This window comes from Notothenia rossii (assembly GCF_949606895.1).
Source record: "Notothenia rossii genome assembly, chromosome: 12".
Lineage (NCBI taxonomy): Eukaryota > Metazoa > Chordata > Actinopteri > Perciformes > Nototheniidae > Notothenia > Notothenia rossii.
In genome coordinates this window covers 11,574,062-11,597,063 of record NC_136911.1, presented here as the reverse complement: position 1 = coordinate 11,597,063, position 23,002 = coordinate 11,574,062, and the positions used below count along the sequence as shown (strand labels likewise).

At 43.2% G+C, this 23,002-nt stretch overlaps 2 protein-coding genes across 20 annotated transcripts in view; both read right to left on the bottom strand.

Moving 5' to 3' along the window:
* LOC307026110 (N-lysine methyltransferase KMT5A-like) overlaps nt 1–22,226 on the bottom strand; it is a 161,126-nt gene extending 138,900 nt beyond the window's left edge. For 12 of the 19 annotated variants that reach the window (XR_013804331.1, XR_013804332.1, XR_013804333.1 and 9 more), the window contains exons 1-7: nt 21,861–22,226; nt 20,456–20,575; nt 19,958–20,120; nt 14,357–14,549; nt 14,069–14,164; nt 13,349–13,444; nt 12,362–12,490 (exon numbers count right to left, since the gene is read on the bottom strand). Coding sequence is in view for 2 of the 19 variants with exons in the window: in XM_079661247.1 (XP_079517373.1) it covers nt 12,362–12,490; nt 13,349–13,444; nt 14,069–14,164; nt 14,357–14,549; nt 19,958–20,120; nt 20,456–20,567 (789 nt within the window). In the remaining 17 variants the exon portion in view is untranslated. Of the gene's footprint in view, nt 1–6,371; nt 7,454–8,960; nt 12,207–12,361; nt 12,491–13,348; nt 13,445–14,068; nt 14,165–14,356; nt 14,550–19,957; nt 20,121–20,455; nt 20,576–20,795; nt 20,820–21,860 lie in introns of those variants that run through there. The other 7 variants (XR_013804346.1, XR_013804344.1, XR_013804345.1 and 4 more) reach the window with 7 other exon arrangements.
* On the bottom strand, nt 15,050–19,949 carry LOC307026111 (uncharacterized protein). Its single transcript, XM_079661249.1, has 2 exons — nt 17,636–19,949; nt 15,050–17,277 (listed from the first exon to the last, which is right to left on the bottom strand). Exons 1-2 carry the CDS (start codon nt 18,030–18,032, stop codon nt 15,200–15,202), a joined length of 2,475 nt encoding a protein of 824 aa, XP_079517375.1. The 5' UTR covers nt 18,033–19,949; the 3' UTR covers nt 15,050–15,199.
* Nucleotides 22,227–23,002: the final 776 nt, after the last annotated feature.

The following is a 23,002-nucleotide window of genomic DNA, read 5'->3' as shown; positions in this document are numbered from 1 at the left end:
CAACTATGAATAGTGTTTATCACCTTCTGAGGGAGCCCCACTGTATTCAGATTGTACCACTCACGGGCCAGGCCCATAGTGCCAAGCGCTCTGGGTGTGGGTGAAGGATCGTCCCCCCCGCCTGAGACAGTATGTCCTTGCGTAGTGGGAGCTGCCACGGCTGCCCGCACAGCAGCTGACATATATCTCCGCCAGCCAGTACATTGAAGGCCAGTGCAGAGCTATCAGGATCAGTGTGTGGCGTTATTCTCTCACTCTGGCCAGAGTTGGGGGTATCAGAGCCATGGGTGGGAACGCGTACAGAAGGACCGGAGGCCAAACGTGCGCGAGCGCCTCCACGCCTAACGGTGTGTTTAAATCGCGCATTGAAAAGAACAGCTGACATTGAGCATTTTCTTTTGATGCGAACAGATCTACCGCGCTCGGCCGTAACACACCCACTGCTGACTCACAACCATTGGATGTAGAGTCCAGTCTGCATATAGTGGTGCACCTCTGGACAGCAGATCTGCCCCGAGGTTCATCACTCCTGGTACGTGCGTCGCTCTCAGAGAGAGGAGACGTCCGCAGCTCCATAAGATCAGTTCGCGTGCCAGCATGTTTAACTGGAGAGAACGCAAACCCCCTTGGAGGTTTATATACGATATTGTGGTCGTGTTGTCTGTCCTCACGAGGACATGATGTCCTCTGAGAAAAGGCAGAAAGCGTTTTAGGGTGAGGAACACCGCTAAAAGCTCCAGATAATTTATGTGTGACCGTTGGAGGTCTCTGCTCCAGAGACCCCTCACAGGTCGACCTTCGTATATACCCCCCCAAGCCCGTCAGACATGCGCCTGTGGTGACCACCTTCCGCGATAGGACAGCACCCATAGGCACGCCCCGTACTAGAAAAGTCGGGTGCAGCCAGTGGCGCAGTGCCATTACGCATTTCATAGTGACCATCACTCTCCGCGCGCCATGACGTGCAGGGTCCAGTCTGAGGGCAGCTACCCAGCGCTGAAACTCCCTCATGTGTAAGCGTCCCAGTCGTACCACCAGGATGGCTGACGCCATGAGCCCCAGTAACCGCAGACATGATCTGAAGGGAACATATTTGCGTAGACGGAAATGAGCGAGGCAAGCTCTGAAGGCTTATACTCTTTCTGCTGACAGGCGGGCTGTAAAGGGCACCGAATTCAGGTGTAGGCGCAGGAAGAGTACAGTCTGGGCTGGGGACAACATGCTCTTTTCTGTGTTTATTACGAAACACAGATCGAGCAGGTGTTTTACGAGGACATTCGTCTGCGTAATAGCCTCTTGCTCCGACTGTGCGAGAAGCAGCCAGTCGTCCAGATAAGTTGCCAAGCGAATACCCTGTTGTCTTAACGGGGCTATCGCGGCTTCCGTACACCGTACAAACACTCGCGGGCTGAGAGACAGACCGAAGGAAAGGACTCTGTACTCGTAACAGACACCATGAAAGGCGAACCTCAGATATGTCCTGTGTGGGTAATATACAGGGATGTGGAAATACGCATCTTTCAGGTCGACTGATGTGAACCAGTCGTTTTGGCGCACGAGACGCAACAGAGATGTGTGAGTGAGCATTCTGAATTTGTATCTTTTGAGATATTTGTTCAGAGCTCTCAAATCTAGTATAGGCCGAATTCCGTTCCCTTCCCGTTTGGGAACGAGGAAATACTTGGAATAAAAGCCGCTCTGACTCTGTTTGGCGGGTATTATCGATATAGCCTCCTTTTCTAGTAGCGATAAAATCTCTTGCTCCAGAATATGGGCCGACTCTCCCCGGGCTTGTGAATACAGAATGCCAGAGAAGCGAGGGGGGGTGACAGCGAATTGGAGCCTGTAGCCCCGTGTTACTGTCTTGAAAACCCAAGCAGAATCGGTGAGCATCTTCCACTTTTCGCTCCGTCGTCTGCCCTCTGTGTTGTTATTTGTTGTGTTATGGGGCCCTCTAGTGTCTGAACACGGTGGTACCCCAGGTTGACAACCCCGGCCGACACTGCGCATGCGCGTGGCGGTGGTGCCTTCACAATCTCGTCTAATGTCCGCCTTTTGAGAGAGGCCGTAGCCGCTCTCAAAAGAGGGGTAGACGACAGACTGTTTATTGTTTTTAATGTTTTTCTTTTCATTTTTATTGACTGCGCCCTTGGCTTCAAGCCTGGAAACGACAGTGGGAAATGATTTATTAGGAAACAATAATGATGACATGTGTTTGTGTGACTTAAACAGGCAGCGGAACTTGCTGTCTTTGATGTTAAGTCCATTTCCCTTATGGTGCAAACTTGAGGATGACGTTCTGGCATCACTCGAGGCGGCGGGAAGATGGGGGCATAATGGCACCCCGAAAACACATGAGCATCTAACACTGGAACGTGTTCTGGAACTGGGGAACAGAGAACTTCCAGCTCTCTCGTCTCGTCTCGTCGAGGAGAGGAGGCTGTCAGGCCGCCCGCTTCTTCTTCCTCGCCTGGTGGCTGAAAACCTGGGTCGGCTGTGCCTGAGCGGCAGCTGCCAGAACCGGAGATCTTCTTGGCCAGCTCATCCTCGCCTCGTGCCTGGTCTGGGGACCCGGGACGGACTGTGGTCTCTGCTGCTTCGGTATCTTGAACCGGGCAGGACGTGAGGCAGCTTGAGTGAAGGCCTACCGCGGGACCGTTGAAGGTGGCGGCTGGACCCTTCGGGGGAGACATAGCTGGAGAGCCTCGTCTTCCTTCTTTTTTGATTCGCATCTCAGCTGCATCGAAGCTAGAGCGGAGCCAAATATGCCCTCGGGAACAATAGGCATGTCCAGAACATCCTCTTTTTCCCGGTCTGGAAGGTTAGTCAGGTTGAGCCACCTGGCTCTCTCCTGTACCACCATAATTCCCAGTGCTTTGCCCGTGGCTTGGACTGCACAGCGCTGCACACGGAGGCAAATGTCCGTGTTCGCTGCGATCTCGTCCCACACGGCAAGCTCAGGTTTGCTCGACAAGTCTTCGCAGAGCTCCGCCTGGTAGGCGGTCAGCAGCGAGGAGACGTTGAGTGCCCTGGCGGACAAATCTGCGGCTTTATAGGCCCGTTCGGTCATCGCTGACTGAAAACGGTCTGCCTTTGCCGGTATCGTGGGGTCCCTGCTCGGTGTCGAAGCCAGCCTCGGTTGGAGGTGGGCTGCCACCAGCGGTTCCATGGGCGGCATGCAGAGCAGGCCGAGCCTCTCCATACCGTCACAGTCCAGGGAGGAGGCACCCTGGATTGGGGCCTTGTTGCTGAAAGGGCGGTCTCTCCACGAGACCGACACCTTGTCCAGCATCTCCGGAAAGACTGGAAGGAGCTGCCTCTTCGTCCTCGCTGCTTGGGGCAATTGCTTCCCCTCGTAGCGAGATCTGGAGGTCTCCTTGGCCATTTCAGGCCATGGGATGTCCAGCCTGGACGCAGCGCGTTGACACATGGCCTGCAAGTCCATACTTAGGCTGGGCGAAGCTGGTGTGCTTTCGCCCGGGAGAGCGGACATCGCTCCCGGCTTTGCAGCCTGAGCCGATGAAACGAAGATGTCATCCGAGTCGGACAGGAGGAACTCAGAGGCATCCTCTTCTTCCTCCATATAGTCCAACTCCAGGACATCCTCCGCGGGTGGAACCATGGTGAGGTCCAGTTGGGAGCCCCAGTTTGACAAAGCGCGGGGCTCCGCTCTCGCGGCTCTTGCCGCCACCGGACCCCAGCCTGACACGGCGCGGGGCTCCGGTTCAGCGGCTGCCGCTGTTATTGAGCCCCAGCCTGACACAGCGCGGGGCTCAATGTCTGCGGCGGACGCCCCCATGTCTTGATTGCCGGCCGGCGAAACAGCGGACATGAGGGGGTCCTGTCCCGACAAGCTAACTTGGCATGCTAGCCGTCGGCGGAGGCTCTTAATGGTGAAGCGGGCACAATGCCCACACGAGCCGGGGTTATCGATAGCCTCCTGGGCGTGTTCCAGCCCGAGGCAGGACGAGCAGACCTGGTGTGAGTCTGTGCCTGAGATCTTAAACCCGCAGCCGCATAGCCGAGCCTCCGAGTCCCTGACTCCTCTGGTGTGAGGGAGAGAAGGGTCCATCTTTGTTCGCCGGGGTGTCGGCGTGGAGTGGACACGCTAGTAACAGGTACGTTACTGAGAAAAAAAAACAACCTTGTCGTTAATCCGAAAGGAAAAAGCGACGGCGTAGATTTTATTCTTTAAAAAATATTAACTGGTGTGTTAATACCTTTTGTTTTTATCTCCGTCGCATCTGGTGTGAGAGAGAAAAGAGAACGTCCTCGCTACCGTGGTGTCGGTGTGGAGGGAAGAAAAGCTAGCAACAGGTATGTTACTAGCTTGAAGAAAAAATCAAACCTTACCGTAATTTCGAAAGAAAGAAACGGCGAGGCAGATTACAATATTAACTGGTGTGTTAATATTGTTCAGTCTTCTTGCAAAGCAAAAAAGTAACCGGCAAGCGCCTGTCGATCGAATGTTAGCTTTGGGTTCAGTCTGTGGACCGTTAAGCTAGCCCAACTACTGATAATTCGACATGTGCTCTGAAGCGAGAAGAGGTGTTTGAATGACACTGCGTCGTAGCGCAAGCTACTTATAGGGTGGGTGGATTCCGTGACGTAGACGTCAAGATCACCAGACAATCAGGATTGGCGTAATGAGATTGATGCTTCTGTTTGCATACGCGTTGAGACGCATCCCATAGTGAGACATCGAACGGAGTGTTATGAATGAGAACGTAAATCCCCCTTCGATTCTATTGGCTCTAATGGTTAAAAAGACACCCATTTCCACCAAAATCACCCCAGAGGTGGAGTTTTTTTTGCTAAACCTCTCTAAAAAGGTAAAATGTAACTTGTTTTGCATCGTCGACTACCTTTACCACTAGTCGGCGCTGTAGGCCCTAGTCGACTAGTCGTGAAAAAAATTGAGGTAAATGAGGTGCTGCAAAATGCTCCAAAACACGTCCGACATTCTTATGTATGGCAGTACTTCAACGAAGATGTAACCAACTCCACAGTGAAGTGTCAGTTGTGTACAGCTGTACTTAAGTACAATACAAATGCATCTGCTATGCGCAACCATCTGAAGATGAGACACCCGCTGCCGACAGCTAGCACTAGCAGTAATGCTAGCACCAGTGAGCAACGGACCGGCGTCAGCACTGAACAGAGGCAAACGAACAGCAAGAAAACACGGGTCAACAGTGAAGCGGATGATGAGCTACGGGATTACTGCCAGCGGACACCGCATATCCCCACAATAAATAATCCACTGGAGTGGTGGGCAGAAAACATGCACCGCTTCCCCCGCTTTCGAGGAGCTACCTGGCTATTCCAGCCACAAGCACCCCGAGTGAGAGGGTTATTTCCCTGGCAGGCAACACTGTCACTCGAAAGCGGTCAAGCCTCCTTCCCTCACATGTCGATGCGTTGGTGTTCAAACCAAACCAAAAATATGGAAAGGTGGACGTTATCGTGGAGGACAGCGAATAAAGTGTTGCGCACTGGATTTACGTGGCATTTATGTAAACAAGAGTTTTTTTGCTGTCGATTTTGGTGAGTCCAGTTACTGTTTGTTATTTACTCAGCCATGTGACACAAATTAAAATGCAGTGTTTAATGTTACTGTATGAGTTCCAATATAAAATACAGTTGTACACCTCTCTTTGTGTGTCTTCATTATGACGTAACGACTAGTCGACGAGTACTATTTTGAAAGATGTGTCGACTAGTAAATATTGGTAGTTGTGAAACCCCTAACACACACACACACACACACACTCTCTCTCTCTCACTAACACACACACACACACACACACACACACACACACTCTCTCTCTCTCACTAACACACACACACACACACACATACACACACACATCCTTGTCTTTATTGCATTCTGGGGGTACCTGACCAGACCATCCCTTTTGGGATCCACCCTTTCTGAAGGTTGTACAGCACTGTAAAAAATCAGGCAGAATCCTGAAGTGGACTCAAACAAAGATTTCACTTCAAATTATCAATCAGAGAAAGTAGAGGTCACTGACCGGACTATAACCCGTTTCATGGGGTCTTGTCAAGTACAGAGTTACAGGAGGGGTCCATATATACACGCTGTCTGGCTTTTAGTCATGTGTGGGCTCCAAAAATACAATGTCTGGTTTAAAACATTAGTGGGGTCACTTTGCACACTGTATTACTAAACTTACTTTAGGTAACAATGTAACACCTTTGACTGTCAAAGTGAGGGCTATCATGATGCAGAATGATTTTCACCTTTAGTGTCAACATGTAGCGTCTGTTGAGTGATAGTTATATTGAATTCCAATGTACTGATATCATTTTAATTACTATATAAGCTATTATAGTCATGTTTTTTATAAGTCTATTTACACACTGTGACACAGGGATGTCTGAACTCGTGAATGAGACTCACAGTACATTTACTGAATGTGCATCAGTTTCCTACTTTTTAAATAAAGAGGGGTTTGTGTTCTAAGTGTTAATTATTGAAGCCATATAAGTCATGCTTATAAGGCTATTCTGCTTAAATAGTAATTGTAATGTCCAGTAAATACAAGGAAATTGTCGTTATTAGACTTTTAATTTTCAAAAGAACTGTATTCTGTGTACACAAAAAGGTATCGCCATTTAAGAACGGCATTATTATACTGTATAACAAAGGTCCCAAAAAGGACTTAAAAAACAACTTGTTTTTAAATGAGGGTCTAAGGTCACTGAAAGAATTTAACCTTCAAAACTTTTATGTTAGACATAAAGGGAGATTACTTAAGTAACGATATGCGATTCATGACAATAAAATGGTAGATACAGACGAGAACACCAGATGTGATATTTGGGACATTGAAAGAAATAAGGAAATTGAAAGTGTGAAAAGGGACAAGATTAAATTGTGTTAAGAAAAAAACAAGATTATATGAGAAACTAGAAGAGATGATAAGGTAGTTGAGATAAAAGGAAGATTACAAAAAAGAGATGAGATTTAAAAAGCATAGAGGTAAGAGAAGATAAGATGAAATAGATAACGTTGAAGAGATAAGGCAGGAGGAAATTGTGAATAATTCAGATAAAAGAAAAGGAGGTATTAAGAGGATATCAATGAGGGGTGAAATAAGAAATAAAGTATGATCTATATTTGTATAGTGGCTTGCATCAATGATTTCACTTTTGCAAGCATTACACTTGACAACAAAAACTAATGGTGTCAACAGACATCAATGATCACTTTACATTTTGCTCTTGAGAGCTGTGATCCGATTCTTTATGTAAAACTTTATGGCCAACCAATTTCTTTGTTTGAGTGCTTCTCCTTCCATTTCAAGACACTTATCGCAGTCGCTTTTCCGCGGAACGCGACATGTGTTAATGAAGGTCATCATGTGCTTCTCAACAGCTTGGATCTCCATCTTTTCCCACAGCTTTTTCTTGAAAGGCTGCCGACCTGTATAAAAATGACACAAATAAATTATTTTGTGTTTTTCTGGAACTGCTATGGAAAAGTTATGAGAGAAAAAGTTGATAGACATATATGAATAATAACACAAGTAGCATAATATGTAAATAAATTCGGTCTCCATTTTAGATTCTATAATAAATCTATATTGATTGGTACAAAAAATAATAATAAACAATAATACACATTAAGTAGTTTTACGACATTCTTCCAGAATGTCAGCAATAATTCTGATTACATTGACCTTAGATATAAAGGGCATGGTGGCAGAAGTTTCAGAGGAGAATATCTCAAAACCTCACACTAGGGGTTTCACCAACTACTCGACTAGTTCACTACCATTACCACTCAGCGCTGTAGGCCCTAGTCATCTAGTCGTGAACAAAATGGAGGCAAACGTGGGAGATGAGGATGCCGACATTGGCGCTGCAAAATGCTCCAGCAAAACACGCCCGACATTCAGGGGTCCTCATCTTATGCGCAAATGCGCCGCACCTATGCACTCTACAGTTTCAGTTTTAGCTCCGGCGCTAAAAGTTCACGAGCGTGCTCCACTAGCACCCCCTCTTTGAACAGCTGTTTGGACCTCATTTCGAGAGCAACAAGAAAACACGGGTCAACAGTGGCGCGGATGAGCTACGGGATTACTGCCAGCAGACACCCCATATCCCCACAATGGATAACCCTCTCAAGTGGTGGGCACAAAACGCGAACCGCTTCCCCCGTTTAGCCAAGCTTTCCAGGAGCTACCTGGCTACACCAGCACCCCAAGTGAACGGATGTTTTCCCTGGCAGGCACCACTGTCACCCGACAGCGGTCAAGCCTCCTTCCCTCACATGTTGATGCTTTGGTCTTCCTTAACGCAAACCAAAAAACCTGGAAGGGTGGACATCCTTATCGAGGAGGACAGTGACAGCGAGTAAAGTGTTGCGCAATGCGCACTGGATTTACGTTGCATTTATGTTCTTAACAGAGTTTTTGCAGTAGATTTGGTGAGTCCACTTACTGTTTTTTATTTAATCAGCCATGTAACCCAAATTAAAATGCTGCTTTGTTACAGTGTTTAACGTAACTGTATGCATTGCAATACAACATACAGTTTTACACCTCTCTTTGTGTGTCTTTATGACGACGTAACAACTAGTCGACTACTATTTTGAAAAACTTGTCGACTAGTAAATAATGGTAGTTGTGAAACCCCTACCTCACACATGAACGTACCAAAACTAACTGCATAATCCTGGTGGTAAACTAGGTATACATTTTCTAATGCGTTTGAAATAACCCTTTTACATTGGATTGAAACAAAGAAAAATTGCTAACCAGTAACTCAAAATGCAAGAGAGCAAATAGAAGATGCAAATGTAATGTTATATATTCAAAAGAGTTAACATTATACACAAGCAGATCTAAAAGATGTCAGTGTAGAACCATGAAACATTACATCAACCATGGAAGAGCATTCAGTAACAAAGTATTGTCTAAAAAGTTGACCTTTTTGCCTTCTCTGGGTCTGTGGTTGAGCAGCTGGTGGAGGTGTCATGGGGCCCTGTTGCGATGCTTCATCTGTATTGCTCCCATCTCTCATTGTTGTTTCATTCTCCATCTGAGTGGATGTGACTTGACCCTCTGAAAACCAGATATAAAAAATAATCAATTATGTGTTGCAAGAAAATTAGATATATCCCGAGCTAAAACTCGAATATTTGATGCGGCTTTTTTCAATGGGTGTATAATGGCTAAAAACAAATCTGATCCTTTCTTTACTATGTTCTCCCTCCTTTTGTCTACCCAAACAAACTTGTATTTCTTCGCTGCTTTTATTTACAGCTGAGCTCTACAGTGTGAACTGGTTTGTAATATCAAAGTAATCTTTCATTCATATCACATCAGTAATTTAAGTCTTACAATTTTGTATTTATGATGCAATATTTAATGTATTTTTATGAAGTACATGATACAAATCTAATCAAATTGATGGTAATTACAACAATCTGACTTGCCGATACAGCTGATACAAACTGCTACAGTACTAAAGATCAGGATCATATACCACAAACTTGAATGGGACATAGCATGGTCCCACTTAAAAATAATATTTACCTTGTGAGTCTGACTCACACACTGTCTCATTGTCGCTGTCCATGCGAACATTCTCTGTGAGTTTGGGGTTAGAGGAAGGAGAATGAAGAATGAATTAGTAGAAGCACAATGCACTTAAATTAAGTCTGACATGCTCCAATAATGCCCTAGAAAAATATGTTTTTATATACAAGTACAATTACTTTGGAAACAGAATTGGTATTTCATGTATGAACATGTAAAAAAATATTTTACCCTCAGGATCAATGCTGATGTCATCCAGGGTCTTTGCCCTGGAATTCTGCCAGGCGTCCTTGCTCCAAGGCCATGAGAAGTTTGCTGATCTTAGCAAGCTGAAGGGTGCCCTCAGGAAGTCTGTAGAATTGCCGATGCACTCTTATGTCATGGCCGAGAAAATCCGCCAACAGATCCAGCTCTGTATTGGTGAGGTTAAGAACCTGAGACAGAGTTCCAGTTTGCTTGCGTAGTTTTGTAGAGGTGAGACTTTCAGGATTCTTTGCACCACAGGCCTTGGCAAAGTATCGAAGGCAATCAGAACCGCGGTAGCAGGTGAAAGCAGATGGTCTCGCAAACAAGTAAATGTTCTCCTTAGGAACCCCACATTCCTGCCGTGTGCCGACGAGCAGATCCAGTGCTTGCTGCATTGCTGGGGTCAAAAGCACAGGGACCTTTCTTCCCCTCTTTCCTCTTATCTCTATCCTCCTGAAGTATTTACATAGTTTATTTTCTAGTTCTGACAGGGCAATATTCACATCTTCCTGAGGATCTGATGGATTTTGAGACAAATATGCAGATAGGGGCATTTTTGAAACTTCCCCTGCTCTACGTCGGTTAAACAAAATGACTTGTGTCAAAGTGACCTTTGCTAACTGTGACCATGTCTGGGGAGATTTATCTGCAGACAATTTACTGTGAACTTCTTGTTGTTGCACATCTAAATAAGAATGGAGAGTCTGGACATCTTTTGTAAATGGAAGCAACTGAGGAGCATTCCACTTGGATTCCTGAAGGGTTCTCAGTGATGCGGCAGAAATCAGTTCATTCCATCGGGTTTCATATACTCTGCGGAACGTACGAGCATCTTTAGCTGCTGAGTAGTTGCTCTGTACGTTTGCACGGCTTTCAACAAGCATTGAAATCTTTTTCAAGCTATGTCCAATTTTAAGGGCAAGACTTGGGCACTTGTATGTATTGGTTTCACTGTCGAAGCCTGCCACATGTTTGACTGCTTGCACAACATGCAAGAAATTGATGGGTTTGACATGGTCTTGAATGGTCTTTAAGGGAGTAGTTTTCGTCGAACATACCAGAAGCCTTCCAAGCTCCCTCAGTTTCTGCCGTATGTATTCATGCTTGCCAACATCATATCCAAGCCTGTGATACAGGTACTCACCATACTCCATGATACATACATCAGATTTGACAGCAATATAAACATCATCTTGAACCATGTTGTTTAACAGCTTCCAAAACTCTATCTTGACGCCAGGTGGTGGAGGTACAGCAAATGCAGACAGGGCCTGGACACGGGTTTTGCCAGGTTTTTGTGGAACATTGGGTTTGAACTTGCAGATCTTCATGTGCCGCCAAAGGAGTTTCTTGTTGAACAATCCTTGACAATAAACACAATGGAGGAAATTCTGTGCTTGAGAGTCCTGTTTGGGTTGCTTGCGAGAAACAAGATTTCCAACGCCAGCATTTAATATCTCAACATTGTGGGCGAAGTTGCCTCTGTTTCTTAAATGTTCCAAATGCATTCTTCTTTCTTTAGAACCTTTTGGGAAGGACAAAGCCTGTGCAACGTCAGGCTTATTGTGATGCGCACGCTCCAAATGCCTTGCTATTTTTCCAACTCCTATCTTACAGTACAAACAATATTGCTTTTTGTTGTACATTCTTGACCCATCCTCCTTTTTACAAACGGCAGGTATGCAAGGTGAACGTGAACCTTCAGCTACTTCGTTTTCTGTAAGAAGGGAAGAGGCCCCATCAGGAAGATTTGGTTCAACTTCATGTGTCGAGTTTTCAGATACGGATCCAGTGTCGCCAACTATACCCTGTTTTAACGATTTACCCTCTATGGTTCGTGTTGTGGGACAGGATCCACTGCCTAAACATTGTCTTTTGCGTTTAATACTATAATTGCTATCTCTTCTTGAGGGGGAGCGTCCTCTGTTGGGCACCTGCTGTGAAGAACTACTGTTCACTTGGGTTGGTAAGAGACATTCATATCTGATGTGAGACAGCTTTTGAAAGTATTGGCGTCCAAGCATGCTGTCTTTCTTGTGGACTAGGTCAATAACTTCGCTTGTGTCTGTACCAGAAGAGTCTTCACTCGTTTTAGGAATATATTCCTCTCCACTGTCCGCTGAGCTGGGGTCAAAGAGCTCATCTGAACCAAACTCAATCTGGCTGGTCATCTTAAGAAAATAGATTATAAATTACTTCACCTATTAAACAATTGCTATTCAGACTTTAAATTACAATGTATTGAAACCACCAGTAACAAAATATAAGGATTAGTACATTGATCATCTCTACATAAATGTTGCTTACCTGTATGCTTTAAGTCCTCCTCAGCCTTGGGAAAATATCTTTGTCTTCTTTGAGTTCAATGTCAGTACCTGGACTCCATGCCTGGAGTGTCCAAAATAAATGTATGTAGTTGGCATTTGTACCAATAGATATATATATATATATAAATATATAAATATATATATATATATATATATATATATATATATATATATATATATATAAATTAATACACAAAACTGAATGTATGACAATACCTGAGAGCTATCGTCATGGATGGCAATTCGGGACGGACTCTGAGATTCGTCTGAATCTGTGTAGTTTACAAGGGAAACCATCATCCCATCTTTTTTCTTTAAAAGATAGGACTCTGTTTCACCTAAATGCTAAAGAAAATAAAACATAGTAAAGAATATGCTAACATAACACGCAAACATTGATGTATGGATATGCCGATGAACTAGCATGAAGAAAACTGAAAATGTTTGATATTTCTTTTATAACATGTTTCACCATTTCATTGAGCAACGTGACATTAGATTTGTGTCAATATAGAGCAAAGCCATTACTTTAGCTTCTGGCTGAATCTATAACAGTGAATGAAAAAAAATAATTCAAATGTTGAAGTGCTATTTCAAATGAATTAACTTATAATTATATGGAAAGAATAACAGCCTACATTGTTAATATAAGTATCATTTAAAAAAAAAAAAACATTTAAATGTCTTGATGATTTAAAACGTATGTAAAACAAGGTATTTCCTTGTACGATGGGAGGGTCTAAGGACAGAGGGTGTCGTATTGTCTACTGATATTCTGTACAAACTGTGAAGTTCACTGAGACAAATGTAACATTTGTGATATTGGGCTATATAAATAAACATTGATTGATTGATAGAAAAACGTTTCAATGATTTATTAGGACTAAAACATGAATTAAAAATAAATATTAAATGATCTTTCTTTTAAATGTTTACTTTATCATCCAGTTACCATGGACCCCACAACAACAGGACCCCTGATATGTGTGTGTGAAACTACTCTGCTTAAGGCACCCTGACTGGACCCCATTTAATCACAAAAACATGACTGTGTTCAGCAGCAAAAATTCAGAGATACACTGATCTACAGAAAAGCCAATTGAACCATCAAATGCCAATACCAAATATCAATAAAGCAGGAAATGGTTCTATACTGAATTATTAGGGATATTAACTCAAGGGGAAAATCCATTGAAGACGTACCTGTGTGTCGGAGATTGAAGATCTCTGAGGAGCTGGCTCACTCGTACTGGGGATCTCAGCCTCAGAAGACTCGATGGCAGTAGCTTGCTCTCCAACCTGAAGAATAATTCAACATTATTAATATATTGTTTCAATGCAACAACACTTAACATAAACAGAAAACCTACACAAAATGAGTAAGGAGGTATTGGATAATGTTTATGTGACTCATAATGATTCTTAATTTGATATATGAATTTGGCTCTGATATGTGCTTTAAATATGTTGCCTCATGAAACTCAAACAGTTAAAAAGAGGTGTAGGTGAAGTCTGGCAGCATGAATTGACCTCTCACCAACAGCTGGTATGACCGGTACAAGGCAAACTGAGCTAACGTTGGAGCACACATGTCAAACCTGAAGTTTCCTTCAGTTTATGGTCAGAAAAATTGAAAGAAGTGTAGTTTAATGTGGTGATGGTAACACAGTAACGTGGACCCCACAACAACAGCACCCCTGACATGTGTGTGTGAGAGTATTCTGCTTTCGGCCCTGTGACTGGACCCCATTTAATCCCAAAAACCTGACTGTGTTCAGCAGCAAAAATTCAGAGATACACTGATCTACAGAAAAGCCAATTGAACCATCAAATGCCAATACCAAATATCAATAAAGCAGGAAATGGTTCTATACTGAATTATTAGGGATATTAAGTCAAGGGGAAAATCCATTGAAGACGTACCTGTGTGTCGGAGATTGAAGATCTCTGAGGAGCTGGCTCACTCGTACTGGGGATCTCAGCCTCAGAAGACTCGATGGCAGTAGCTTGCTCTCCAACCTGAAGAATAATTCAACATTATTATTGATAAGACGGTGCCTTTACCTTATCCAAAAATTAGAAGGTAGAAACAACTGTTCGTCTAAATGCGAGGAAAGAGAATAACTCCTAATCTAATATTTACTAACACACCCATAAGCAAATAAATTGTTGTCAAATCTACTTGAAATGTTGCAAATATATTTTTCAAACCTGTTTTCTCCAAGGCCAATCAGTTCCTCCGTAATCGTATGTTATCTCTTCTCCAGGATTAATGTCTCGAAGTGCAAAGAGACAGAGGTGTGGCTTGTTCTCTGCCACGACCTTCTTCATTTTGCAGTTTGGATGTTTGTGGTCATCATTGACTAATCTTCCTAGACTGGAATCTTCTTGTGCTGCATCAACACTTAATAAAAATAAACCACGTTTTATGTTCATAAAATAACAACTTGCAACTCAATTTCAAATATGTAAAATTGTATTTAGTACTTACCACAGAGCTGCCAACATTGTGTTATAGAAAGTAGTAGCATGCCGAGCGGAGGAAGGCAATTTTTTTTCCGGCGGGGGGTCCGAGGTCCGCCGAAGCCCCCAGAATGCCCCCTTATTTCATTTTTACTTTACTTATTTCTATTTATCTTTTGTATTCAACTGTTTCTATTTTACTGTAAATTGTATGTATATATAGTTCCCTATTCCTTTTCCTATCACCCTGCTGCTATAACATGTGCAATTCCCTTACAGGATTAATAAAAGTTATCTTATCTTATCTTATCAGAAGCCAGAGACTTTACATGCTCTGAGATGCAATCTAGGTCATATTAGGACATGTTTTTCTGCAAAGTAAATTTTTTGTGTATAATTTCTCCTTTTCCCTGTACTGTTGCACACAATTAAACACCAACATACACAAAAAAATATTTTTATTAACCGAACAGAATTCATCATGAAACAATACTGAACAATAACACATGAAAAACCTGTACACAGCCTTTTTTAGAACAGAGTTCAACTCAAGGGAACCTTTGGCTGTGACATGACCATCTGATCAACCTCTCACTTTAGATGGTCATAGGTTGCTGACTTGGCCTTGGCAAGAGTTGTCTTGGAGTACGCCTGCTTGTAGCAGACAGACCCCTTTGCCACCATGAATTGTTTGTGGGTAATGAGGTTACTCAGGGTCTCCATTCCCATACTAGGTCTGAACTCCGTTCTGTTTTTTGTGACAAGACTGAAGATGCGTTCGCAGTCTGCATTGGAATGGAAGATGCAGAGGATAGCCAGCATTACCTTGCAGAGTAAAGGGTACTTGAGATGGCCATTTCCATCCTTCAGCTGACTCATCAGGTGCCACTGTGTGTCTGGTCTGTCACAGCTGGTGATGCTTTCTGGCAGAGCATCGGTTTGGTAGGTCATGAATTGACCCTCAAGCTTGTCCATCTCCTCAGCATTCATCTTCAAGCAGGGGAATCTGCCTGTGAAGTACCTCACAGAATTGAACTCTGCGCTGTCCCGTGCAGACATGTCAGCCACAGAAGCATTCCGTAACACTGGGTCATCATAGGGAAACTTCTTCACCATGTACTCAACAGCCTTCATGTAGAATGCCCGCACAGCGCTGAAGACCTGGGCCAGCTGCAGCTCCTCAAGCTCAGGGTGATCTGCTATGAAGTCTCTGGTGTTTTGCCCAATGAACAAGGTCTCATTGCTCTTCTGGTTGCTTGGTTCCCTAAATGGTACCTGGTGAACCTTAGCAGCTGCATTAATCACCTGAGGCTTCACAAATCGGTTCAAGAGATTCTTCAGCTGTGTGGTCAAAGTCCTGTGTAGTACTTGTATGCAGGGTTTGTCTAGCTGCAGCAGAGTGTTGGCCTCATCAAATATCGGCAGGACCGCACTCAGAAAGTAGCAGTAAAGATGGAATGTTGGGTCCTGCAGATGTTGACATGCCCTCTGCACTCTCTGTTGTGCCCCTGTCTTGGGCTGAGTGGGTGCAGTGCTAGATGTCTTGGGCTGAGTGGGTGCAGTGCTAGATGTCTTGGGCTGAGTGGGTGCAGTGCTAGATGTCTTGGGCTGAGTGGGTGCAGTGCTAGATGTCTTGGGCTGAGTGGGTGCAGTGCTAGATGTCTTGGGCCGAGTGGGTGCAGCGCTAGATGTGTTGGGCTTTGCCGTTGCAGTCTTGGGCTGTGTGGTTGCAGCTGCTGGTGTTTTCTTTCCCTGACTGAATTTGGCTAGGTTTTGTTGGCGAAAGAGATAGCCTGCCAAATCAAACTGAGAATTGTCCTTGCTGCCGTTACTGTGGGTTGATGTGTCCTTGCTAACACTGTGGGTGGACTTGTCCTTGCTGCTGCTCTGCGTGGACTTGTCCTTGCTAACACTGTGAGTGGTCTTGTCCTTGCTGCTGCTCTGCGTGGTCTTGTCCTTGCTGCTGCTCTGCGTGGATTTGTTCTTGCTGCTGTGCCCAGACTGTTCTGACTCAAAGTATTGCAGCAATGCAGGCCACTGCTGCAACAACCTGGCGATGCATTTATCTAAAGAGAGCCACCTCGTACTTACATGTTTAACAATCTTTCTCATTTCCACTCCACACAGATCCTGAAATTTCTTCAGTCCCTGTTTCCTCTTGCTGGATTTGTCTAGGTAGAAGTATATGTCCACCAGCAGCTCTTCAATGGACACTGGAAGCTGAGCAGCAGCTTTTTCTGCAGCTAGATGAATTAGATGGCACGGGCATCCCAGCACATATACTGCACTGTTTTTTTTGTTGATGTAGCCTGCCGTGCCAGCTTTGAGTCCCTGCATCACCATGGCATTATCTGCCCCAAAACTCATGCAGTTGTCCCAGGATATGCTACGTTTCTCAAGTTCATTGTCAATGAGTTTGAATATGTTCTGCCCAGTAGATGCCTCATGACACTCTGGCAAAGATAGCAGTACTGTCAGAACACGCCCAAGTCCTCGATCAAAGTACTTCACAACAAGAGGATACAGCTTACAGTCTCCATAGTCAGTGCTCCCATCCGTGGCTAGGGAGTATGGAGCTGTCCTCATTGCCTCCGTGATCACAGACGCATCCTCCTTGGCAAGGGCTCCAACAATGGCGCTGCTCTTTGTGCGACCAGACCCATACTTTCCTGCAATTGCAATCACAAAAATATTGAATTGTATTATCATGATTATACTCTAGATTACACAGAATTGCAGAATTACAATCATGATATTAATCCTCTGTAGAGTAAGTTGGCCTAGGCTATTTTTTTTTCACTTTTACATAAAATGAAAAATGTTTATCAGAATGATACAGTATCAGTATAAATTAGCAATCATTAATTTGCAAGATTTAAATCAGATTATCAACCAGGGCAGTACTGTAACTGTTTTATATAGGCTAGTCTGTACAGATTGTAGAGTGTATTGTGACAGTATACAGATATAAATCTATGCCTATGAATGCTTGAGATGAATTGAGGCTATTTGTCATTTGAGCCTTACCAGCGATTTTCGAGTCCGGAAACATCTTTTTCACCAGTGGCCCGATGTGGTCGGCCACCGCGATCGGGATGTTGTGTTCCACCAGAAAGTCCACAGCGAGCACTTCGGCATTTATGACACTGGTGTCACTGTCAACCGTAAAGAAGCCCGCGATGGGCCTTGTAGCTTCCACTGCCGCCTTGTATGACGTGTGTTTAGCAGTCCTGGTGTGCTTTTCAACGTCGTGTCGGCCCCCATGCCTCACGCTAAAATCTGCCTTACACAACATACAGTAAGCGTGGAAGTCGTCCAGCTTCGACCGGGTGATGGTCGGCCATTCTGCGTTATATTCTAGCTTGAAGCGCTGTTCAGAAATTTGCCGCTTTTTCGGCGGAGGACAAGTACGTTCACCATCCATTTTTGATAGACTTCAACTGACAGCTCGCTCCGCGATTTCGCGGGCATAGTGTATTCACGAATTATCATTGGTCCATTAGAAATTAAGATAATAAAAACACAACACATATGTTAAATTATATAATGAAATAAAACAGATATTAATATTTTCTACTTATCTGTGCTATAAATGTAATTTTTGTATGATTCCAATTATCTTAAATAATTTTATAACCAAAATAGCTGAATTTGCTCGTGACCTGTTCAAACCAGTCTATGGTTCAAACAGAGAGGAGACAAGCGGGGTAAGGCAGCAAAGAGCGGCGCCTCACGTCAGATTGAGCAATCCCTCACAAACTGGATTAAACGCATGCCTTTTTCTCTCATTGTCTGTGAAATGTTTGTAGACACTCGTATTATGTCCTTTCTATCCATTGAGTAGGTAATGTATTTTAGGTAGGCCTATGTGTTGTAGTCTTGCTGATCTGACATAAACCCGCGGTGAAAAAGCAGAGGGGAGGCAAACAGTAGGCTATCTCTGTCTCAATGAGGAGGGCGTGCGAAAGCCTGGACACTAGACTCCATTAATCACTTCACGTCCCGATTTACTGAGATCATTGCTTGAGCTAAAATGCTTGTTTCATACGACGGGACAGAAGATAACTCGATCGACCAGTCACAGTGTGATTGTCTATGTTAGACGGCACGCGCCGTTGAATTTAAGAGAAAGGCTAGCGGAGCTAGTGAGAAATTAGCACCTCCTGTATAATGCCTCCCTGCTCTGTAACAAAGATGCTAGTGAGGAAATATCCCCTCCTGTATAATGCCTCCCTGCTCTGTTACAAAGATGCTTGATGGTTTTACCCCGATATATATATGTAACAGTATGTAACCATAATGATTTACCCCGATGAATCTGCCGCAGGTGTTTTAATGTTTAATTACCATATGTAAGGGTTCGTGCACAGAGGGGATTGTCGGGAAAGAGATGGCTGTTTGAGGAAGCTCCCATTTATTAACATTTCAACAAACAAGTTGCATATTTGCATAACGTATTCAAGTGTTAGCATTTATTGCAATAGTAGCTACAGAACATGTACTGTGCTGTGTAAACTGTACTGTATCACATAGTGTTTCAGACACACAAACTTTTCAACTTTCAAAATTAAACGGTGCGCTCCCAGCGCACGTACCGGCAGTGATCTAGAGCAGCGGTTTTCAACCAGTGGTACGGGGACAAACTGTCTCGCTCTCGTAATGTCTGTCTGTCTTGCTCTCGTTCTGTCTCTCGTACCACTCTCGGTTCCACTTTTACTTTTGCGCGCTACCTGTCTCACTCTTTTCCGACCTCCAGCTTTTCCTGCTGGAACCCGCCGCTTAAAGGTGGGGGTCCGCGGACCGGCCATAGAGCCCATAGAGTTAAAGGTGTTGGCCGTTAGCTGTAAAAATCCATAGATTAGCCGCACCGTTACATAAGCCGCAGCGTCGAAAAATGGGAAAAAAGGCGCGGCTTATAGTCCAAAAAGTACGGGTATGTTTTAATATACTCTATTGACTTCACATATTTTTCACATAGGCCTATCTGACTCTGAAAGCCAGCTACGAACCTCACCGCACGGCACTGGTCTACATGAATAGAATTCTTCATCAACAGCGGGAGCCAAAACAGCATAGCATCCTGGTAACAGTAGTGAGGGCATTACAAAAAAGAAGTACAGCCGATCCTATTGGCTCTTTGCCAACGCAAGGGACGAATCATAAAACGGCTTATATGTGAGCTTTAGTGCTGGTTGGATGTCAACACATGCACGAGGCTGCCAGCTCACCGATTCATTTTTCGATTTGTTAGGTAATGCGTAGGATATTCAAGTCAAGCGTAGCGGCGTAATTAGGGCCTGGAAATCGTATCTGCTACGCCAAAATCGTGTATGTTGGCAGCTCTGTTACCACCATGTTCTTTCTTGCCAGTAGAAGTCAAACATAAAGACAGCACAGCTGACATGATATATCCTCCTCCTCCTTTGTGATTCTTCAGAATGTATTAATTCCCCTCTGTACTCCACCACAAAGTCTCCTTTTTGGAAATGAGAAGTGGCAAAGACCCCTCGACCTATCCCAATTACAGGTTATTATTTAAATGATTAAATGTACAGTGATTCATCTTCTTGCCATGGTTTTTTATTCAAATCCACCAAAACTAGATAGTATTATAGTAATAATAGTTATTATCTCTGGTTTGGTTTATACATTATCCTGGCACACTAGACCAGGCAAACAATTCAGCTTTCCCATCAGGCCCTTCAATACAAAATCTATCAATAGTATGAGGATGCAATTAATGCAACAGTACTTTAATCAATGAACTCTAAGTACTAGTAAGGGTGTAGGATCTGATACAACTTTGAACATAAAAACACAAATTGTACTGATGACAAAAAGACATACCTTTAAAAGAGTTGATGTACATCACTTCCAATTTTGCAGTCTTGTCAACTGCCTCGCTCGCATGTTCGATCGCATCGGTGAGGGGGGGTTTCCTGCGTCTCAGTCCCGCCATTTTTTATCCTATAATCAAAAACAATGAAGCGTTAATGTGACCAGACACCACCATAATTATTGCAATTCATTAAAATACTTTAAGTATTAGACAACTACATCTAGGACACTGTGGGCAGGGTGGTGATGCTGCTGGTTTCACTTTAGTACAATTGAGCCTTAACAGGTTCTAGCTCAGTTTTAAGCCTTAGTAAAATGAAATACAAATAAGTAATAAGGGTATTTTTACCTTCAGTTCTGTGCTAATAAGTATGTTAGCATTTTTTCGCTCAGGGCTAATTTAGACGCTTCTTGTGAGACTTGTGTTTTGTTTCGGTAAAAATGGTTCATATCTTCAGTTAGCTGAGTTTCTAACCGTTAAGTGAGTAAGACACATTAATAGGTTTTTAAAAATATAAAGAAGCCCTGAGACACAGTTTCGTGAAAAAACTACCTGCCAGACCCGGATTAGGGTCCTCTCTGGCAGGTTAAATGCTCTCTGGTCTAAAAATAACTTTAACTTCAAGCACAATCTTTCCTACATGTTATTTTTGGATACATGATACATTTGAAACAAAGTTTAGAGAAAAAAAGAAAATATTCCAGTCACATTTGTCACACAGTTGATAGATTGAAGTAGGGCTGCTCGATTATGGCAAAAATCATAATCTCGATCATTTGGGTCAATAATTGATATCACGATTATTAAAAACGATTATCTATTTACTTTGAAAACATCCATTTATTGGAGATAAAAAATGTGAACAGTATGTTTTTAACAGTTGATTACCCTGAGCTTTAAGTATAATTCAACTGAAAAACCAATAAAAACAAATAAAGAAATTGAAAGAAAAAGTAATAATAATAATAAAAAAATAATCGTTTTATTTCGATTACGTTGTTTTCGTAATAGTTGCAAACCATAATCGTAATTGCGATTAAAATACGATTAATTGAGCAGCCCTAGATTGAAGCAGACTAAGCAGGTGTTTCAACGCTAGGTGCAAGGCTAATGCAAATTAGCTACGTTAGCTAGCTTGCTAGCATACGGATACATGTGGATACATTAGCTACATAGCTACTTTATCTAGCTAATATAGCTACGTTAGCTAGCCTGCTAACATGAGGTAGCAATCTCTCCAAAGTGAAATGATTAATATACAAAAACCTGTTGCTATAACTGTTTTTTACTGAGTTACTTCATGTTGATTGCTACATTTTAAAGCATGCAAACACAGTGTCATAGTCTGAATATAAGCTACCTGGTTAATGTTCAGTAAAATATGTGCATTTAAAATGTATAGTCATAACTTACCTTTTCATTAGCTACACTCCCACTGCCAGTGAAGTGCAAAATGCGATCCACGTGGTTCTCTCCATTCTCTCCTCAAATGGAGCGCTTGTTTTAAATAGTCAGCACATCCTGTAAGGGTGGTCATGCTATCACAATGAGAATTCCTCTCTCCGCCCACCAGGAATGTCCCAATATCTAAATCAAGTTGACCCAATCTGACCATATCATTAAGACAAGGCTATTTATTAAGAACATTTAGATTTGTATTATTTTATATATATATACAGGGATGCAAACTCATCAGGTATGAAAAAGGTGACAAGTGCAATATCTGAGTACTTCTACTTTTACTCAAGCACAAGATCTGAGTACTCTTAGAACATAATATATAATAATAAATTACAATTAATATATATACAGGACTGTCTCAGAAAATTAGAATATTGTGATAAAGTTCTTTATTTTCTGTAATGCAATTAAAAAAACAAAAATGTCATACATTCTGGATTCATTACAAATCAACTGAAATATTGCAAGCCTTTTATTATTTTAATATTGCTGATTATGGCATACAGCTTAAGAAAACTCAAAAATCCTATCTCAAAAAATTAGAATAGTTCCTCAGACCAAGTAAAAAAAAAAGATTTATAACAGCAAAACACAATCAAACATTTGAAAATGTCCATTAATGCACTCAGTACTTGGTTGAGAATCCTTTTGCACGGATTACTGCATCAATGCGGCGTGGCATGGAGGCAATCAGCCTGTGGCATTGCTGAGGTGTTATGGATGCCCAGGATGCTTCAATAGCGGCCTTTAGCTCATAAGCATTGTTGGGTCTGGTGTCTTTCAGCTTCTTCTTCACAATACCCCACATATTCTCTATGGGGTTCAGGTCAGGGGAATTTGCAGGCCAATCGAGGACAGTAATGCCATGGTCAGTACACCAGTTACTGGTGGTTTTGGCACTGTGGGCAGGTGCCAGATCATGCTGGAAAATGAATTCCTCATCTCCATAGAGCTTTTCAGCAGACGGAAGCATGTAGTGCTCTAAAATCTCTTGGTACACAGCTGCATTTACTCTGGGCTTGATGAAACACAGTGGACCAACACCAGCAGCTGACATGGCTCCCCAAACCATCGCTGACTGTGGGAACTTCACA

What these genes read in the sequence shown, in the direction of transcription:
- LOC307026111 (XM_079661249.1), bottom strand. Translation starts at nt 18,032, where the DNA reads ATGGATGGTGAACGTACTTGTCCTCCGCCGAAAAAGCGGCAAATTTCT. An exon ending in TCCGGACTCGAAAATCGCTG is followed by an intron (nt 17,278 to 17,635) that starts GTAAGGCTCAAA and finishes TTGCAATTGCAG; the next exon opens with GAAAGTATGGGTCTGGTCGC.